This window comes from Musca autumnalis, unplaced genomic scaffold (genome assembly GCF_047663935.1).
Source record: "Musca autumnalis isolate F117 unplaced genomic scaffold, ASM4766393v1 scaffold_4, whole genome shotgun sequence".
In the NCBI taxonomy this organism is placed as follows: domain Eukaryota; kingdom Metazoa; phylum Arthropoda; class Insecta; order Diptera; family Muscidae; genus Musca; species Musca autumnalis.
In genome coordinates, this window is record NW_027411977.1 from 90,562,635 (window position 1) to 90,584,263 (window position 21,629).

The 21,629-nt window shown below is 36.6% G+C and overlaps 1 protein-coding gene across 19 annotated transcripts in view; it reads left to right on the forward strand.

Moving 5' to 3' along the window:
• nmo (serine/threonine-protein kinase nemo) overlaps positions 1–21,629 on the forward strand; it is a 447,619-nt gene that overhangs the window by 374,360 nt on the left and 51,630 nt on the right. For all 19 annotated transcript variants that reach the window (XR_012412919.1, XR_012412920.1, XR_012412922.1 and 16 more), the window contains one exon: positions 21,113–21,242. Coding sequence is in view for 15 of the 19 variants with exons in the window: in XM_073987000.1 (XP_073843101.1) it covers positions 21,113–21,242 (130 nt within the window). In the remaining 4 variants the exon portion in view is untranslated. The remainder of the gene's footprint in view (positions 1–21,112; positions 21,243–21,629) is intronic.

The following is a 21,629-nucleotide window of genomic DNA, read 5'->3' on the forward strand; positions in this document are numbered from 1 at the left end:
GTTCAGAGAATAACTAAACCATGTAATTATATTTTTGCAACAATTGTTTTATATTTTTATAAAAATAGTTATTTGTTTTTAAAGCCAACAACTCCCTGATGATGACTATCGATGATAGTCGAAATATCGGAAAAATAAATCAACATTAAAAAACAAACTTTATGTTTTTTATTTCTACTGACCTAAAGCCAAATGAACAGAAGAAGACTATTGTTGGATATCACAACAACTATTGTTGGATATGACAAAAACAATTGTTGTAATTAACAAAAACGATTGTTGTACTCACAACACTACATGCGGAATCTAACAATATCTTTACAATATATATTTTGCTCTTCGAATATTGTTGGATCAATCATATTTTTATACCCTACACCACACTGTGGTAAGGGGTATTATGTCCCTGTGCATTTGTATGTAACATACAAAAGGAAACGAAATAGACGCATAGTTCCTTTGGGGGTATACATATAATCACTTTCTTAGTCGATTTATGCATGTTCGTCCGTCGTAACGCAACGTAGAGGTCGCATTTTTTGTCCGTTTCAGCTGAAAATTGGGGACTACATTTTTTTTGGCCATAGGAAGAACGCTATTGCTTTTGGTGAAAATCGGTTCAGATTTGGATATAGCTCCCATATATATTTTCGGCCGATTTCAAGTATTTTCTGTACCAAGCACGCTATATACGTCCGATTTTGATGAAATTCTGAACGTGTGACTGACTTCGGTCTAGAAATAAATGTGCCAAATTATATCGAAATCGGTTCAGATTTGGATATAGCTCCCATATATATTTTCGGCCGATTTCACGTATTTTCTGTACCACACACGCTATATATGTCCGCTTTCGATGAAATTTGGAATGTGTGACTGAATTTGATCTAAAAATAAATGTGCCAAATTATATCGAAATCGGTTCAGATTTGGATATAGCTCCCATATATATGTTCGCCCGATTTCACGTATGTGCTGCACCAATCACGCTATATACGTCCGATTTTAATGAAATTTGGAATGTGTGACTGAATTTGATCTAAAAATAAATGTGCCAAATTATATCGAAATCGGTTCAGATTTGGATATAGCTCCCATATATATGTTCGCCAGATTTCACATATGTGCTGCACCAATCACGCTATATACGTCCGATTTTAATGAAATTTGGAATGTTTGACTGAATTTGGTCTAGAAATAAGTGTGCCAAATTATATCGAAATCGGTTCAGATTTGGATATAGCACCCATATATATTTTCGGCCGATTTCGCGTATTTGCTGCTCCAAACACGCTATATAAGTCCGATTTCAATGATATTTGGAATGTGTGACTGAATTCGGTCTGGAAATAAATGTGCCAAATTATATCAAAATCGGTTTTGATCTGGATATAGCTCCGATTTATATTTTACATATTCACAGTGGTGTAGGGTATCATATAGTCGGTTTTAATGAAATTTGGAATGTGTGACTGAATTTGATCTAAAAATAAATGTGCCAAATTATATCGAAATCGGTTCAGATTTGGATATAGCTCCCATATATATGTTCGCCAGATTTCACGTATGTGCTGCACCAATCACGCTATATACGTCCGATTTTAATGAAATTTGGAATGTTTGACTGAATTTGGTCTAGAAATAAGTGTGCCAAATTATATCGAAATCGGTTCAGATTTGGATATAGCACCCATATATATTTTCGGCCGATTTCACGTATTTGCTGCTCCAAACACGCTATATAAGTCCGATTTCAATGATATTTGGAATGTGTGACTGAATTCGGTCTGGAAATAAATGTGCCAAATTATATCAAAATCGGTTTAGATCTGGATATAGCTCCGATTTATATTTTACATATTCACAGTGGTGTAGGGTATCATATAGTCGGCCCCGCCCGACTTTGATCCTTTCCTTACTGGTTTCTGTTTATTTTTGTGTCACTATTGAAAAATGTACATTAAATTACTGTCAAATAAATAAAAATTGCACTTCAAGTTAGTGGCAATGTTCACTTAAAGTATGATAACATTTCTGTGGTAGAAACGTCCTTTTTTTACTTTCGCATTGTGTTTCTTCGTGAAACATGTGTTTGTGCACATCTGTAATTAAATTTACTTACTTTATCAAATTGAAGATTAGCATACTGACAAACAAACTGTCCCAATGAATTTTCAGTTTCAAAATATTACGATTTTATAAAAAGATGGCAGTAAAGGACAACTAAGAATTCCAATGAAAAAAGCGTATCCGGAAACTTTTTCCCCTTAAAAACAGAACTAACTTACTTTGTAGTAATTAGGCATTACACATTTAAAGAATATTTGCCAAGTGTAATTCCAACTAAAAGAAAATTTATTACTATTATGATTAAGCATGGTAAATGGGGTCTTCTACTACTCCACCAACAACAATTCCTCTTCATTGGCTTTTTGTTAGTGTAAGAAAGAAACAAAACTTTTCCATCTCATCTAATTACATTTTCTATAAACTTTTTTTTGTTTAAATGTTGATGGCATTTTCGTGATGAATAAGTTATAAGAGCCAATATAGTTGGTGAACTTTTGTTTTTTTTTCTGGTTGTTGTATTTGTTCTTGAGATGTGGGTCATAACATTTTATACAAATATACACACACCCACTTACATATATCGCCCACCTTCATGCGTTGTCGTACTTGCTTCTCGTTGGAAAGAAGGTCAAAATTTTCGGCATTTCACTTTTTCCAGAGCTCTATTTTGATTTTTCATTAATCTCAAAAAGTCACATTCATGGCAGGCGGCTGTAGTAAGGTTAGAAACAAATTTGTTCATGGCAATTTTTTGTTTTTTTAGTTCGTTTTTAATGACAAGTGACATGCAACATTCGTAAATGAAATGAAAGTTAGTTTTTAAAAAAATAAAGGTCAATCTTTTACATTTTAGTATGTACTATCATCAAGATACACCTATTTACAAAATAATTTGTTATTTTTTTATTTTATTATAAATACTTCTTAAAATATTTACATTTATCCTTAATTAAATTGTGTCCATTCCCTAGAACCGTTGGCATTGTAAATATTTATTCATATATATGTATGTATATTTAATTTCCAAGTACAATTGAAAACCACAATTTTTAATTGGAAGAAATAATTTTTTTGTCTGGAGAAATTCTCATTTCAATCGAAAAAGCTATTTTGGTATGATATTGACTTTATTAGTTGCCTATGTGTCTGTTGGTATGTACGTGTGTATGTGGGTTTCTTACAAACATAAATAAATTTAAATTGAATAAACATCAAAATGAACCAACCGCACAATGCTACCGCAAGGTAAAATTAAAACAAATTCCAATATTATTATGATTTGATGAATTCTGGTTAATTTAAGGAAGTAAGTTGGGGGCTAAATTGAAGATTGTAATAAAAAAAAATATCAAATGGGAAAGGAGATCGCAGAGAAGGAATATTGTAGAAACACACATATTTTTATAGCACAATAGGGATTTGTATATATTAAGTAAAAAAATAAAATTAAAACAACATTCATTCCATTTTATTATAAAAAAGGTTCCGCATAAACCACTTAAAAAAAAAAACAAATTGAAAAAATCTATGACATGAAAAATGTTTCTCAAAAAATTATTTCCTGTTGCACGAATGAATTGCCTTTTGCATATTAACGACTAAAACAACTTTTCTTCTTCATTATTTGCTAATTCGGTTTTCGAATTATAGGCGACCAAAACGATATTACAAAAATTAATTATGTATGTATGTACATACATACATATATGTTCAAGATATAATTTCATAAGGTTTTCAGGATCTCTGCAAAGGTATCCCTGTCTTTAGCATCACTTAGAAGTCTTACAGAATTCCGAATTCCCGTCCATACTTGAATATTGTCCTAGTTATGCTGTCTTCCTTCTCATTATCAAATCGATCAACTCCCTCTTGCAGTGCATTTTTCTCAGGATTTCGGCACTTGGTATGAAATCAGTCGATACACGCCTATATATCCAGATTTCGAATGCCTCCATTTTTTAGCTTTTATTCCATTTAAATATTAAAAAAGGTCCCGCACAAACTACTTTTAATTTTTATAATTCTTCACGGTGCGCCTTAACTAATTTTAAATGGAAGGTGCTTACACCTGTGAAGTTTTTGCAAATTCTGAAACTACAATGCTCATAGATGAGAAATAACAAGAAACAAAAAAATCCCCGGAGGGATTTTCAAATAAATCGCGATTTAAGTTCACATTTTTAGGGGTTGTTTAGGTTTTCACGATTTTGCTTGGAAACCGCGGGTCCAATGTAAATGGGCCTAAAGAAAATATTGTAGCTGTGAAAATTCTCCACAAGATTGACCTTTATAATAGTTTCGTAAGATTTGCCGTTTTTGAGATATAGAAGTTCAAATTGGGACAATTCAAATTGGGACAAGTCTCCTTATAAAACAATGTTATGAGTGCAATTTCCCATCCTAAACGTATATATCTCAAAAATGGTACAATCTAAGAAAAAATAAATTAGCCAATTTTGTAGAGAATTTTCACAGCTACAATATTATCTTTAGTCCCATTTTGACATGACTTGCGGTTTTCAAGCAAAATCTTGAAGACTTAAGATAAAAACCTAAAAATTTGTACTGAACCTCTATATCTCAAAAATGGAAAAACCTACGAAAAGACCTAAAGGCCAGTCTTGTAGAGAATTTTCAATGTTACAAAATTTTCGTTAGTCCCATTCAGATAGGACTTGCGGTTTCCAAGCAAAATCGTGAAAATATAAAAAAACACCTAAACACCGCGATTTATTTAAAAATCCCTACAACATTTTTTCTAGTTTTGGAATTTCTGTCATCTATGAACATTGCTGTTTCAGAATTCATAACAACTTCCCCTGTGTAAGCGGTTTTCATTAAAAGTTAGTTAAGGCGCACCCTTCATCATATTGTTTTATAAAGAGGCGATACTATCGATATTGTCCTTCCGAGGTGTAAGTGGTTTTCATTTAAAGTTAGTTAAGACGCACCGTGCGTGACATTGTTTTATAAGGAGGCGATACAGTCAGTGCATTGTCTCAATTTGAACTTTTATATCTCAAAAACGGCAAAACCTACGAAAATATCAGAAAGAAAATATTCACAGCTATAACATTTTCTTTAGGACCTTTTACATAGGACTGGCGGTTTCCAAGCAAAATCGTGAAAACCTAAAGAACCCCTAAAAATGTGAACTTAAATCGCGATTTATTTGAAAATCCCTCCGGCGATTCTTTTTCGTTTCTTGATATTTCTCATCTATGAGCATTGTAGTTTCAGAATCTGCAAAAACTTCCCAGGTTTAAGCACCATCCATTTAAATTTGGTTAAGGCACACCGTGATTTGTAATAATGTTATATGTAAAATTAGTGAGAAACAAACGGTTATGTCATTTTAGTTATGTCGTGTGCCTTGCTTACAGTGACTTCAAAAAATTGTCAAAAGTTCTGAAAAATAAAAACTTTTTGTGCGGAACCTTTTTTTATCGATGCACTTTATAATTACGATTTTATGTAATCTTAGGTAAAAACTCATCAAAATATCATACAGGGATACGAGGTTGTAAAAACGTCATAACCCTAATAGACATTTTTATACCATCCACCATAATATGCAGGATATAAATAAATTTGTCGTTCAGTTTGTAACACATCGTAATATTTATCGGAGATTCAATAAAGTATATATTCTCGATAAGGGTAAAATTCCAATCCGATATAACCAAGTCCGTTCGTTTGTTGAAATTAAGATAAAGCTCGCAATTTTTAAGATAGACTTTTGTAATTTGTTATAGAAATTTCTTTTATTCCCAGGATATTTGGTATTACAAATGGGCTATATCGGTCCACGTTTTGATATAGCCCCAATAGAACGGTACCACCCGATGTTCGGTATTTTGAAGGTTTTAACTTCATTATCACACCGAAATTTATGCTCACCGACCAACCCGTTAGCTGCCAGTGTCAGATCCCGATGATGTGACATTCGGGTTCGGTCGACGAATCACATCACACTCATTTGCTAGTCCACCTGCCTTCGTTATGATCAGAGCTCCCTCCTCCGAACTTCGGAACAACCTCCTCTGGACCTACGACCACCCTCCTCCGAACTTCGGAACAACCTCCTATGGAACTACGACCACCCTCTCCGAACTTCGGAAAAACCAACTCTGGACCTCCGACCACCCTCTTTCAAACTTCGGAACAACCTCCTCTAGACCTCCGAACAACTTGCTCTTTCCATATTCAGTCCACAGGAACATCAAAACCTGTTCGCTACTACACACGCAACAACACACAAATAGCAAAAATATATTTTTTTTTCACTCGATTTTATTCTTCGAGCAAACTCGTACTCTATTTGGAGCATGGGAGGAGACGTCCCAATCGGATACTCTATTCGTATGTTTTAGTGCTTATCAGTCATTCGAGTGGAGGCCGACTGCGTTTCTTAGAGCTTTTAGAGCAATACTTCCGAGACATGTCGTAATTAAAATGCACTTTTGCGAAATTTTTTTGACATTTTGGGTGGGAGTTACCCTAAATAGTGGACCGATATAGTCCATATTCGCTATTCTGGTAGAAATTTTACGATGTACAAAGCGAAGGAGGATATACCACTCAGTCTAAGGTATACCCTCCTTCGAGAGTTATCCTGCGCAGCATTTTAGCGGCAAATTTTGAACTTTTGAGGGGGAGGTATCGGAAGGTTTACATATGGCTAATGATATTCGAACATGTTCAAAGTTTGGACAAAACTAAATTGGTTAAAAAGGCTTAGAAATCTATTCTTTAAAAAAATAAAATAGTCTTCTGGCTGATGAGATGAATTAAACAGCAGCGAAACGATCGTAGCATATTGGTTGGGTGTGTGGAACTTCGCTAGAATTTACTTTTTCAATACAAACTCCTTAGGTCATGTTAGCTCGATTAAATTCAATTAATTAAAAACTTTCATAATAATGACCTTCGTCGTAATAAGAAACAATAAATAACAATTCACAGCGGAGCCCGGCTGCCCCGGCTGATGTTTGAACAGTTCCAGACATTTTAGCGTTCTAAGCCTCTGCCAATCTATCAAACTTCCACCCTTCGATTGTACATGTGTATGTTTTGAGAAATGACTCTACGGCAGACGGGTGGACATGGCGTGGCGTCGCACAGTGTCACGACCGTGGCCAAAAATGGTAAAATCTAAATACTTCGTTGAACAAATTTATTGATGGGGAGTGATAGAAAACATATTAATTAAGAAGAATCTGAATTTTGGTACTGATACGTGAAGTAGTTTTTAAAATATGAGGATTTAAATCCGACAATTTTAGTTAATACGTATTTTTGTGTTTTTTTTTTCTAAAATTAATAAATTATATTATGCGTTAATATTTAAAATTTAAAAGTAACGGTCGCTGCAAAAATGGTTCCTTAGTTCTCTTGGGATGTAATAAACTTGGTTACACTTTTGTTTGCATGTAAATATTAATCATATGGTGTTTACATTTACCCAAACATGTATTACTAAGTTTATTAATTTTCTGAAGCAAATTTTAAATTGAGTGGAGTGGGAAAAAAATTGTATAAAAGTGTATATCGATATTTTTTGCTGTATGAGTAGTAAAAAGTGAGTACTTCAAATATGTAAAGGTCCCAGCTGCAGAGGTTTGCAGACGAATGTGTCATTTCTCTTTTTCAGCGACCACCTCACTGGGAGGATACTCCCTTTTTTAACAAATCGTTTTGCGGTGTTGGCTATAGCCCGAAAACGAATGAACCGATCATCATATATTTTTGTGGGCTTATTAAGTACCTAATAATCTTGCTTTAAAACGAGAGGATTTTAAAAATATCAATTTTTAAAAAAATTGTGAACAGCGAAAATCAAAATTCGATTTCTTACAAAAAATTGACCGTTTTTTTGACCACTAATCGGTCAAAAAAAATTTTTAGAGGAAATTTCTCATATATAAAGACTAGAGTTTGATATATTTAATATGCTCACAAACAATATGAAGACTAAACACCTAATTTCAGTCATATCGGGTGGATATTGAGGCCACAACACTCAAAATACCGAAAATGAGAAGGCACGGTTCTATGGGGGCTATAGGAAGAGGAGGACCTATACCGACATATTTCTGGTGGAAGGTTATAAGTCCCGCAGCGGAGACTTAATACCAATTTTCAGCCATTTCGGTGTGATAATCAGGCTAAAACCTCAAAAATACCGAAAATCGGGAGGTACCGTCCTATGGGGGCTATATGAAGGCGTGGTCCTATGCAGACAAATTTCAAGGTGAGGGTATAATGCCCCATACGAAGACTAAATACCAAATTTCAGCAATTTCGGTGTAATAATGAGGCTAAAATCTTCAAAATACCGATAATCGGAAGGTACCGTTGTATGGGGGCTATATCAAAACGTGGACCTAAGCCCACAATTCTCTGTTGGAATGTTTGATACCTCTGCCGAAGACTAACCACAAAATTTGAATACTTTCGGTTGGTCATTGTGTCTAAAACATTCAAAATACCGAACATCGGGAGGTACGGTTCTATGGGGGCTATATCAAAACGTGGACCGACCAACCCAATATTTTGTCCTGAAGATTGTAAGTCAATAATAGGTACGTGTACCAAAATTGATGCACCTACGACAACTCCTTCTATTTTTGGCCACAGTTAATATGAACTCGCGACATTGTGCGTCGTGGTTCGATTCCCCGGCCAGGCAACATCAAATTTTCAACGGTGGCAAAATACCGCTCAGTAATGTTGGCGACATTTACCTGAGTATTTCGGCCATGTAAACCTTACTCTACAAGTGGTGTCTTAGGACACGCCGGCATTGAGCTAATGTGAATCGGGTTGCACTCATTGATATGAGAGAAGTCTCCCTCGTCCCGCCTGGGATGTTTGTGGAACATTATTACAAGAGTTTTCTATTTTAATTTTACTCCCTAAATTTTATTTTCAAAGACAATAAATTTTAAAACTAATACTAAAGCTGGAATAACAAGCGCTGGAAAAACAAAAAACAACAACACGTTTGTCGAATACACTCAGGCGATATATAAATATATTTATTTTCTGTATAGCATAACTTTATGCATTTCCTTTTAATTGTGTGAAATTCTAAGCAATTTAAATAATTTCTAAATCTGTATTCATTCCGAATTCGTTACTTCTATTAAAAATTGTTAATTTCAGCAATCCACGTGTCTGAAGAATTTCAAAGAAAATTTGTTAGGGAAAGTTTGTGACTCACGTTCGTAAAAGGTTTTTAAATTTAATTGTGTATCATCTTTTTTCTTTTTTGCTGAGTACATTTTCGCTGAAGTAAAATGCCAGTATAAAAAGGTTACAATTCACTTATTCTTCTTCTGCTGTCCATTATTCTATTTTCTTTATAATACTAACAACGAAAACCACTTTTGATCCTGGTTTCCTTGGCAAGAATAAATGATTAGATTTGATTGATGTTGAAATATTCAGGAGGAATGCCATGCGGCAATTTCCATTTTATTCTCTCAATCCTCAACTTTATAAAAAGGATTCATCTTGAGTGCATGTGTATTGTTTTAATGAAATTGGAATTTTGTATGTATGTAAGTAAGTATGTACATTAGGGCAGCCCAAAAAACGAAAACAATGACAGAGTGATCTTTGTTTCCATTTTGTTTCCATTATTTTTGTATGTTCGTTCTTTTGTTCAATCTGGCTCTGGGTCAATCCCCAGTTCCAGGAAAGTGGCTGCTTCGATGGGATGTAACCACAGATCCACTGGAGTTAGATGAGTAGGGTTGGCTGGGCAGTTGAAAAGGTGTTTTGTGTCGTGCTGGGCCATGCCACATACTGGGCAGATGTCTTGCACGGCGCGGTCGATTTCCGCCCAATAAGAATTTAGGCGACTGCAATATCCCGAGCGTAGTTGAGCCAAAACTACTATAGTTTGTCGTGGCAGCTGACGCTCCTCAGCTGCAATAGATGAGGGATGTATTTCGAGGACTTTATTCACACTATAACTGCTTAAGGCCTTCGCAACTGCATCCGTGTGAATACTATTTAAACCTGCTTGATACGCTTGTTGATCTAGGGGTTCTCTCCTGTATCGTTGGACCTCTCCCTCTAGAGCATGGATATCCTTCCTGATCTGCCTGTATGTGCCGGGCCTACCCACAAGATGGTGATTGGGATGGCTCACACGGTAACATCCAAGCAGGTACTGCAACGAAAGCATCTCATTGTGTTGCTTTACTGGAAGAATCTTTGCCTCTGAAATTTGTATGGGGCCAAAAGTGCATTTTCACGGCCGCATTCATTTTTTGTGGGATCTACGCGAGGAAGTGGACCGATATAGTCCATATTCGAACCAGATCTATGTCTGGAAGTAATATTACCACAGTTGTAATAGAGTTGTTGTGTGCACCATTTTATCAAAACCTTTTTGAACTATTGTGGGGGAGTTACCGGAAGGCGTGAACCAACGAAACTAAGTTTGGAAAACATATTGCGAACGTCGGTAAAATTAAAATGCAAAATTATGAATGAAAACTTCAAATAAAAGTACACAACACCATTGTAATAGGTAGAACATTACGACAACTTTGTTTTGGTCGCTAACATACCGAAAAATATCGTTAATAAAGACACTTTATGCATTTTAATTTCACCGGTTTTTGTCGGTAACTCAAAAAATGTGTTAGAGAATCGCACTACTGATCGGTTGCTTCGTTCGGGAGTTATGGTGCGCATCAACCAGACGGACGGACATTGCTCAATCGACTCCAAATTGTCTAAAACAGATTACTTGGGGTATAAACCCATAATGAGGCACATTCTTGGTATATACCATTTTTTGGCTAAAGGCTGAGGGTATAATAACAACAGGAATGAATGAAGTTTTGCTTAGTAATGGCTATAATAAAGTTTATTCCATCTAAATATGGGAAAAACCCCTGATACAATCCGCAAGGTGGCTTCTGACAGGCTTTAGTATTCTTCCACTGCGTAGCGCTAACATTTGCATATCACTCACTGACCGGCCTATTGTTTATAAGGGGTCAACAACATTTAAACCCCAAGTGCTGACAAAAGACATGTTTCGAATTACAAATCGAACAATTTATCAGACCGGTTGCCACAATAGAGCTGGTAAACTTTCGATAGTCGGGCTATCGTTTTCATTACTATCGTAAATCTTTGTTTATGTCGGACTCTGAAGCAATAAAGTTTTAACAATTCGCCGCAGATAACACAAATAAATTGCTTTGGGGGCCGACGTAACCTTTGTCTTATACAGCAATCAAAACGATAGCTAGACTATCGGAGAACTGTGGAACTATTAATTTACTTGGTCAGCGGAGGGGTACAACCTTCTGGTCATTGTTTAGGACAGAATGCCAGAGCTCATCGTAAGCATTGAAGTCCAAACTCGAACTAATGTTGGGCATTTAACGCAAGGTACAGCCATTCATCGGCGGTATGTACACATTAAGCAACTCTACCTCGGCAGTCCTACACTTTACTGCTCTCCCATACATTCCATGTTTGGGTCACTGGAGTCAAGCTGAAGCGATATATGCCTATATTGGATGTGTATGCGTAAGGATCGTACAAGAAGCGGAGGAGAAGACTTCTTGTACGATTCTTCCGCAAAACGTTGTAACCAACAAACGTTGCAAGTTACTGGTGACGTTAAGCTTTGTTTCCATGAGGTTTTTTTGATCATAAAATCCACAATTTCGCTGACCTCATCGTTGAGATTGTTGCAATTGAATTGAAGGAATGATACATTTCCGTGGTGCTAAACAACAACTTGTTGTGTAAGATGCTGCGTGTTACGACGACGTAGTTGGAGACACGCTGGTAGATGTTCTGACGCAGCAAACATCAACATAACTCCTATCTCAGTGTTCCAGAATGCTACTAAGGCCAGAGCACCATCGATACTTGCATGTGGCGGATGCGGATCTGGCAAGCGGAACAGATCCATCGCCGGGGTTCATCTCTATCCCGGCATGGACCAAAGAGATCTCGGAGCAGGCATTCCGGTATAAATTGCCGCGCCAATTATGAAAAAAATACACGAACACAAACACATAATTGTTAAAGTGACGACACTTGGTCAATCCGGTTCATAGAACCAGCCCCCGTGGGATTGTGGAACTTTTGTGAAGGAGGTGGCCTAAGATGCCGATTTTCTGGCCTATTTTCGAACTTGGTCGTAATGTTACGAAATCCGAATTTGGACCAAATCTGCTACTGCGTTCAAGAATGTATATCGCGCGTACCATTTTAGCAAATTTGGAATTTTGTGCGGGGGGATACCCAAGGAGAACCGATAACCGATATGTTCAAAGATGAGTCATATCGGTCCACTCCTTCGGGTACCTCCCACACAAAATTTCGGAAAATTGAAGTTTAAGACCTCCTATCGAATTCCTTTAATTTTTCTTGTAACAACTTGTAGTCTCTGCCCACATTACGACGGTACAAGTTTTTTCAAGGGCCAAGTCCATACTTCCTGAGAAAGGGACCCAAAAGCTGAAAAAAACCCTATGGCACCATGTGTAGTGGCTGGAGCGCACGATAACTCTAGTGCGGATCAGCCGATACGGTCCAAAATATTTTGTCCAAATCGGTCCACCCCTTCTGGTACCTCCCCCACAAAAGTTTAAAATTTTTGTCTGAAATGGGGCGCACGATAAGTCTCGAAGGAAGTAACCGACTTGGTCCATACATTGCACTTTGTAATAACTCTACGAGACCTAGATCAGATTCGAATATGGAATATATAGGTCCACTTCTTCGGGTACCTCGCACACAAACAGATGTATACCCTCAACATATGTCTAGGGTCTTTTCAGAATTTTGTGGCCCTTTTTGGACATTTGAACTTGCCGACAAAACGGGGAATAGGATTAAAGTTAAAAATTGTTACGGAGGAGGTACTTGAAGGACCGACATAGTCCATTATAGATCTTATTTAAGGAATCATATATTTTCGATAGATATAGCGCCCACTGGTCATTTCAGTGGTCATTGTGTAAATTTTGGACCAGTATGCCAGCATGCATAGACTTGTCCACGGAAAACATAGTTTCGTTCTAAACAGGACCACAACAAACACCATCGGTATACATTTACAAACAATCTTCGAACAGAGCCTTAACTGCACTTAGGCACAAATGTTGACTTTTTGTGGGAGATGTACCCTAAGAAGAGGAAGATAAACTAAATTTGGACAAAATATTAGGTTATCCAAAGTTGGGACCAAATTGGTTGATCGATACGGGAGTTATCGTGATCTCCAGATACTACTATGGTGCCATAGGGGGGTTTTTACCTCTTTCGGGCTGTTTTCTAAAGAAGTAAGGACTTGCCTCTGAAAAAAATGTTACCGTCGTAATTGATTCAGAAAATTCAAGTTCAAAAAAATCAATGTGATACGAGAGCAGTTTTTAAAGTGAACTTATCCGATATTTTGTCACAGGTGTTTTTTGCACCTTTCGGGCTATTTTCTCAGGAAGTATGGACTTGCCCCTGATGAAACTTGTACCATCGTATAGAGGGCAGTGAATGCAAGCTGCTACAGCAAAAATCAAAGCGAGTTGAGAACAGCTCCTAAACTGAAAGTTTCTGAAATTTTGTGTGGGAGGTGCCCGAAGGAATGGATCGATTGAGACCATATTGGAACCTAATCTAAGTCTGGTAGAAGCTTCACGATGTGCAAAGTATGGACCTAATCGGTTACTGCCTTCAAGAGTTATCGTGCGCACAAATTTTCCGAACATTTTCGAACTTTTGTGGGGTAGGTACCGGAAGGAGTGGACCGACATAACCCATCTTCGAACTTAAACTAAGTTTGGACAAAATATTGCGAAAGCCACATTTTGCACCAAATCGGTTGATCCGTGCGAGAGTTATCTTGCGCTCCAGCCAGACAGACAGACATGGCTAAATCAACTCCAAATTGTCTGAAACGGATTTCGTCCAAACATACTTGGGGTCTAAAACCATTATTTCGATGAGGAACATTTTGCCCGTATACGTTAACGTATGTGAGAATAACAATCAGTCGTCGCTGAGCAGCCGACAAGTAAACATGTGCATGGATATACGCATAATTTTAGTGGGGACACTGAACAAAACCGCACACACCCGCCACATGTTTACTGGTCACAGGTCTAGCAACCACTAAATGTTGATACAAATTTTCTTGTGATTCTCTCACTACTTTACTCTCTTTTTTATTTTGAGCATCAATGCCTTAGATGAAAGTTTTAACTCACTCAGGCTGATGGTATATCTCTGTCGGCAAAGCCGACTGATACTTTTTTACTTGTTTTATGCTTCGAATCGTTTGATCCGTTCGAGAGTTGTCGTGCGCACAAGCCAGCCCGACAGGCGAACGGACATGGCTAAATCGACTCCAGTTATTCTGAAACGAATTTCGTTCAAACATACATGGGATCTAAAACCATTATTTCGATGAGTGCAACGATATCCTCTCATTCGGTACCTCCAAACAAGTTTAAAATTTTTATGTAACTCTCGAAGGGAGCAATCGATTTGGTCCAAACTTTGCACATCGTAAAATTTACAGACATAGATGAGGTTCAAACATGGACTCTATCGGTCTGCCCCTTCTGGCAACCCCCCCACAAAAGTTCAAAACTTTTCTCTAAAGTGGGGCGCACGATAACTCTCGAAGGAAGTATCCGTGTTGGTCCATACTTTACACATTTTAATACGAGACATGGATCAGGTTCGAAAATGGTCTGTATGGGTCCACTCCTTCGGGTACCTCCCACACAAAAATTTCGGAAAAGTTCAGTTTAAAACCTCCACTCGAATCACTTAGATTTTTGTTGTAGCAATTTGTATTCGCTGCCCTCATTACGACGGCGAACGTTTTTTCGGGGGCAAATCCATACTTCCTGAGAAAGTGGCCCGAAAGCTGTAAAAAAACTACTATGGCTGGAGCGCACGACCACTCTCGAACAGATCAACCGATATGGTACAAAATTTGTCTTTCGCAATATTTTGTCCAAATCGGTCCACCCCTTCAGGTACCTGCCCCACAATAACTCTCGAAGAAAGTAACCGAGCTGGTCCATACTTTGCACATTGTAATATCTCTCAGATTCCAATATGGTCTATATCGGTCCACTTCTTCGGTTACCTTCCACACAAAATTTGGGAAAAGTGCAGTATAAGACCTCCGCCCGAATCTCTTTGAGTTTTGTCGTAACAATTTGTATTCGCTGCCCCCATTAGGATGGTATACGTTTTTTCGGGAGAAAGTCCATACTTTCTGAGAAATTGGCCCGAAAGCTGTAAAAATCTCATAGGACACCATGTGTAGTGGCACCATAACTCTCGAACGGTTCAGCGGATTCGGCCCAAAATTTGGCTTTCGGAATATCTTGTCCAAATTTACGCGAAAAATGTCCATATCAGTCTTCTACTTAGGGTACCTTCCCCACAATAGTTTTTCAGTTATGTGCAGTTTAGGATCCGTTGGAAATTTATACCGAAGGTATTCCTTGCGGTCCTGTTTACAGCGATATTATGTTTTTCGTGCGCAAGTCCATGCATCCCAACGTAGTGGTCCAAAAGCTCTAAATTATACTGCGACCAACTGAAATAACGGATGGGCACTATGTCTATCGGAAAGAAATTACTCCCAAAAATAAGATACATTTCCGCAACACTTTTGAGTTTTAATTCAAATCCATATTTTGTCGACACGTTCATATCACAAAACCCTCTAAGTCAGTGATAGGCACCATAATTTTCTATTGCATACTTTAGAAGGTATCATTGTGTGAGTGCATTCTTTTTCAATTATTTAAATTGTGTGTGTAGAGAGAGAAACATTCCCTGAGAGCACGTGTGCGCTCTCTTACATAATTTTTAGGAGAAAGGATCTTTGTTGTGTGACAGCTTTTCCATCTGTCCGTAGATGAAAGTTTTAACTCACACAGGCTGAGGGTATATCTCTGTCGACAAAGCCGACTGATACTTTTTTTACTTGTTTTTATGCCCCTATGATTCTTTATTAATTTAATTTGACATGCATACATATATAAATTAACGAATAAATAAATGCAATACAATTCAAACGACAGTAGGTAACTGAGTGACGAGATATGCAAATTTCAATTCATTTTATGCAAGATTTTATGGTGCAATTTCCAACTGAAATTATTATCAAGAAGAAGAAAAAAACACAACTGCATATAAAACACCACACATATTGTTGCACGTGTATAACCTTGAATACAAATGTAAAGATTTGCATAATATTGACGGGGTAGACCGAAAAAATGGTTATCTCAGTCATCTGAATGTGGGGTTGTTATGAACTTAAGCCCTAATGTAGACACTACCCAAGGCTAGCAATGAAATGAATGAAGCCTATAAATATGACACGTTTTGTTTCTAGTATAGCCTAAAACTTGTTTAAATATTTTTTGGCGAATGCTAACCTAAAAGTAGACCTTGATTAATTGCTTTGGGGTTGTTGTTATTTTCAGGCTATGCTGTGATGATTTTCTATGATCCTTTTTGTTTTGTGTTGTAACTTAAGTAAATAAAGTTGTGTGATACTTACATTTATTTGCACTTTGAAACTTCTTTAATGTATGCCTGTCTGACTGTCGGTCGGTATTTGTGAGCATCCCACCGTCGTCATCAGGGGCCAATATCTCAATTTATTAAAAACAGAAGCCAAACAAACAATAAAGGCGAGACAAGCGATGACGGCACAATTGTTGTTTTCGACATTTTGGCACCCTCGTTGCTTTGAATGAATTTTACTTTGTTTTATTTATTGTTTTTTATTTTGCGAAAATGAAAGATGTGTTTACAAAACAAAGTTTCACATAGAATGTAAAGCGAAAAGATTTTCCAAAAACACCACACCATCATTATCTACACCGTTGAATACAAAAAATTCAAAGTATACTTTTAGGCAACACAGTTTATCAACTTCTGTTTTTATATTTATTTTTCTCTTGCTTTTGGCAAATCTTATTTTTGTTTTGACGCCACCAATTTGCTTGGTTTATGTGGTTATGTCTTATAAATAAATATCATATTCGATATATAAATATTTTCTCGACTTTTAGGAGGCATCTCTTTAGATAATTTCCAATATTTTTTTTTTTCCAATTATATTTTTAATTTTTTGGCAAAAGGAAAGACTGTCGCTCTAAGACTTTCGAGACTTTGACGCTCATAGAAAGAAGTTCTTTGAACGTTTAGAAATGTCATTGGTCTATTTATTTTCTTTAATTGCTTTATTTGTTTATTCTTGTGGCTTTGTAATCGACTACTTAAATACTATTAAAATATAATTATATTTTCTGGTTCATTGAACCTAACATAAACATAAATATTTTGAAGACATAGAATTAAAGTATTTGTCAAAACTAAGTTATACCATAAATTCCGTTTCGGAAGATACAGTACATTATTTCTGAAATTTATTTGGTCATTATTTTGTGGAATTGTGTACAGACAAATCGAATTATTTCGGGCCTTTTCAGAATTTTGGACATTTGAACTTGCCGATAGAAATGTGGATTAGGACTAAAATTTAAAAGTGTTGCGGAGGAGGTACTTGAAGGAATGGACCGACTTAGTATATTATGGAAGTGGATCTTATTTTAGAAGTCATATCTTTTCGATAGATATCGCGCCCACAGTCATTTCAGTTGGTTCATCGTACAACTTTTGGACCAGTATGGACTTGTCCACGGAAAACATAATATCGCTGTAAACAGGACCACAAATAACATCATCGGCTTACATTTCCAAAGGATCTTCGAACAGACCCTAAACTTCACTTAGACAGGAGAGGGCCGATACAGCCCATATTAGAAGTTAAACTAAATTTGGACAAAATATTAGGAGATCCACAGTTTGGACCAAATTCTCAAGAGGTATGGACTTGCCGCTGAAAAAGATTTTACCGTTGTAATGGAGGCAGCGAATACAAGTTGAATTTATCCGAAATTTTGTGTGGGAGGTACCCGAAGAAGTGAACAAATACAGTCCATATTCGAACCTGATCTATACCTGTTAGATATATTTAGGAGGTGTAAAGTATGGACAAATCGGTCACTGGGCAAATCGGTCACAATTTTTCCAAAAATTTTTGAAATATTGTGGGGGGGGACACCTGAAGGATGGACCGGTATGGCTTATCTTCGAACTTAATTTAAGTTTTGACAAAATATTTCGAAGGCCAAATTTTGGACCGAATTGGCAGATCCGTTTGAGAAATATCTTATGCTCCAACTACAACACACTGTGTCATAAGGGTTTTTTGCACCTTTCAGGCTATTTTTTTAAGGAAGTATGGACTTGCCCTGACAAAACTTGTACTGCCGTAATGAGCGATTCGAAAGCAGGTCCTAAACTGAAGTTTTCCGAAATTTTGTGTGGGAGGTACCCGAAGGCGTGGACCGGTAGAGTCCATATTAGAACCTCATCTATGTCTGGTAGAATTTTAGCGATGTGTAAATTATGAACCAAATCGGTTACTGGCTTTAAGAGTTATCGTTCGCTCAATTGTTCCGAACATTTTCGAACTTTTGTGGGGGAGGTACCTGAAGGAGTGGACCGATATGGCCCATCTTCAAACTTAAACTAAGTTTTGACAAAATATTACGAAGTGCAAATTTTGGAGCAAATCGGTTCATCCTTTGAGAGTTATCGTGCGCACCAGCCAGACAGACGTGCGGACATTGCTAAATCGACTCCAAATTGTCTGAAACGATATGGTCCATCATATCGGTCCATTACCCCGGGTACCTCCCCACAACTCTCGAAGGGACTTGCAAATTTGGTCCATACTTTGGACATATATTTCTATATCTGTTCAACCCTTCGGGTACCTTCCACACAACATTTTGAAAGAGTGCAGTTTAAGACCTCCTGTCGAATTCTTTCGATTTTTCTTGTAACAACTTCAATTCGTTGCCGCAATTAGACGGTTCAAATTTGTTTTTAGTTGCACGTTCATATTTCATGAGGAAATAACCCGAAATCTGTAAACACCCGCCAAGGCACCATGTATAGTGGATGCAGCGCACGATAACTCTCCAACTCGATACCAAATTTGGCAGTCGTAATATTTTGTGTCCACTCCTTTGGGTACCTTTTTCAAACTTCAAAACTTTTCGCACGACAACTCCAAAGGCAGTAATCGATTTGCTCCATACTTTGCACATCGTGATATTTCTACTAGACATATATCAGATTATAATATGGACTATATATGTATGTCACTCCTTCGCGTACCTCCCACACATAATTTCTGAAAAGTGCAGTTTAGGACCTCATCTCGAATCGTTTTGATTTTTCTTGCAACAGGTTGCACTCAATACCCTTAAACGATGGTACAAGTTTTTTCAGTGGCAAGTCTATACTTCTTGAGAAAATGACCCGAAAGCTGTATTAAAACACTTACGCACAGTCGTTCAGAATCGTTTTTTTCCTGGTCAAAACTCTGTAACTTTCGAACGGATAGAGATATTTTCATAATTATTATTTTTTTTTTTTGGACAGATAATATAAAATTAAAATAAAATTAATTAATTAAAATAAAAAAAAAAAATAAAAAAAAATATTTTTTTTTTTCAAATAAAATTAAATTTTTTTCCTAAATTAAAAAAAATCCTCCTTGTGCTTTCATTAAACTCATATAACTCTTATAAAAACTCATATATTAAAAAATATCCATTTGTATAAAAAAATCTATAATTTATATGGGAAACGGTATGGAAAAAATAAAAATTTTTACCCATGTAACTTAAAAAATTTAAAAAAGTGTTAAACGGACGGAACAGGATTGGCATCTCGGGCATCATTCTTTGAAAACGGAACTTTGTTCCAAGCTGTTCCCTAAACATTCTAGTCCACTAAAGTTCGAATTTCACTAAAATTTAGCACCTGAGGAAAAATTAAAAAGCTCAATTCGTGTAAATGCTACGGTAATTTATTGAAACTAATCTTAAAGACAACAATCCTACCTACCTACAAAAACAACATACACATTATCTGTTATAGCTTCAGAGAAATAAATAGCTATTTCTTTCTTCAGAAATTTGCAAAAATGGCGTGTTTACCAAAATTGCGAAAAATGGTCGTCTTTAGGAGCACGCCACGCCCAAACCTTCCAATATTTTGACCTAAATTTTTTGGTTTCCTTAGTTTCAATATGTTTACTATTTAATCCCATATAGAAATTAACAGTCGGTGACGTTAAAGTAGGGGTTTTGGCCATGAAAATCGATTCTTGAACCACTGTTCTACGGCCAGCTAGTGTAGTTGCTGGTGAGCCCGACAACTTTCGAACCGAATACTGCGTTGGTCCACACTTTGCATATTGTAATATTTCTTCGAATGTAAGATAAAATTCGAAAGTGATGCATATAGGTCTAGTTTTCCGTCTCCTCCCTCACAAACGTTTGTAAAAATTGCCTAAAATGCTACGCGCGATATCTCATAAACGGGCAAAAGCTTTGGTCGTCTAAACTTTGGGTCTCCAAATATTGTGTCCAAACTTAGTTTATGTTCAAAAGTGGGCCCCATCGGTCCACTACAAATGTTCAACATTTGTGTTTATGTGCGACTAAGCGTCCGTTCGAGGATCCTTTGGACATTTTTACCAAAGGTACTCGTAGTGTCGCTGTTTACAGCGATAATATGTTTTTCGTGACAAATTCCATGTTTCCTGAGGTAATAGTCCAAATGTCTAAATTATTTGGTGATCAACTGAAATGACTGGTGGGCGCGGTATCTTTCGAGAGGAATGACTCCTAAAAAAAGACCTACTTCCAAAATGGACTATATCGGGCATTCCTTTATGTATGTATTTGTCGACGTATGAACGTCCAAAATTCTGAAAACCACCTAAATGCATAATTTTTTTTTGGAAAGAAGTGTTTCAATTCACACAGGCTGAGTGCATGTATCTGTCGGCAAAGCCGACTGATACTTTTTTACTTGTTTTACTCTTTTTCCTTTAAGAAATTAATGTCATTTCTTGTATTTTTTCGAATTACAGGGCTGTCACAGATCCTCGCGACGGACGTCGCGTTGCACTGAAGAAACTTCCAAATGTTTTTCAGTCATTGGTTTCATCAAAACGAGTTTTTCGTGAATTAAAAATGCTGTGTTTTTTCAAACATGAAAATGTAAGTAAAAGAATATTTTATATGTATGTATTATATATTATTATATTATTTTGTTTTTTCAAAATAGTCTGGCATAATCCCATTGTTGTTGTTTTAATATTTTAAAACAACTAATTTATTAGTGGAAAAAATTTGACATCAATTCCCTTGCTTCTCGTTTGTGGATATTCTCCGCCGAAGTTATTTCTCAATAACTTCTTCAACAAAAAACTTTTTAGGTTAAGGGTGACCAAAGAAATAAATGAGAGAATTCAATGAGACGTTTTTCTTTGGCAACCTCACACAACCCCGACGAAAGTGTTTGCAAAACAAACCAAACCTTTTCCACTGTTATGTGTCGTTGAATTACAACGAAGACAACATAGTAGCTTATTACCATACAAAGCG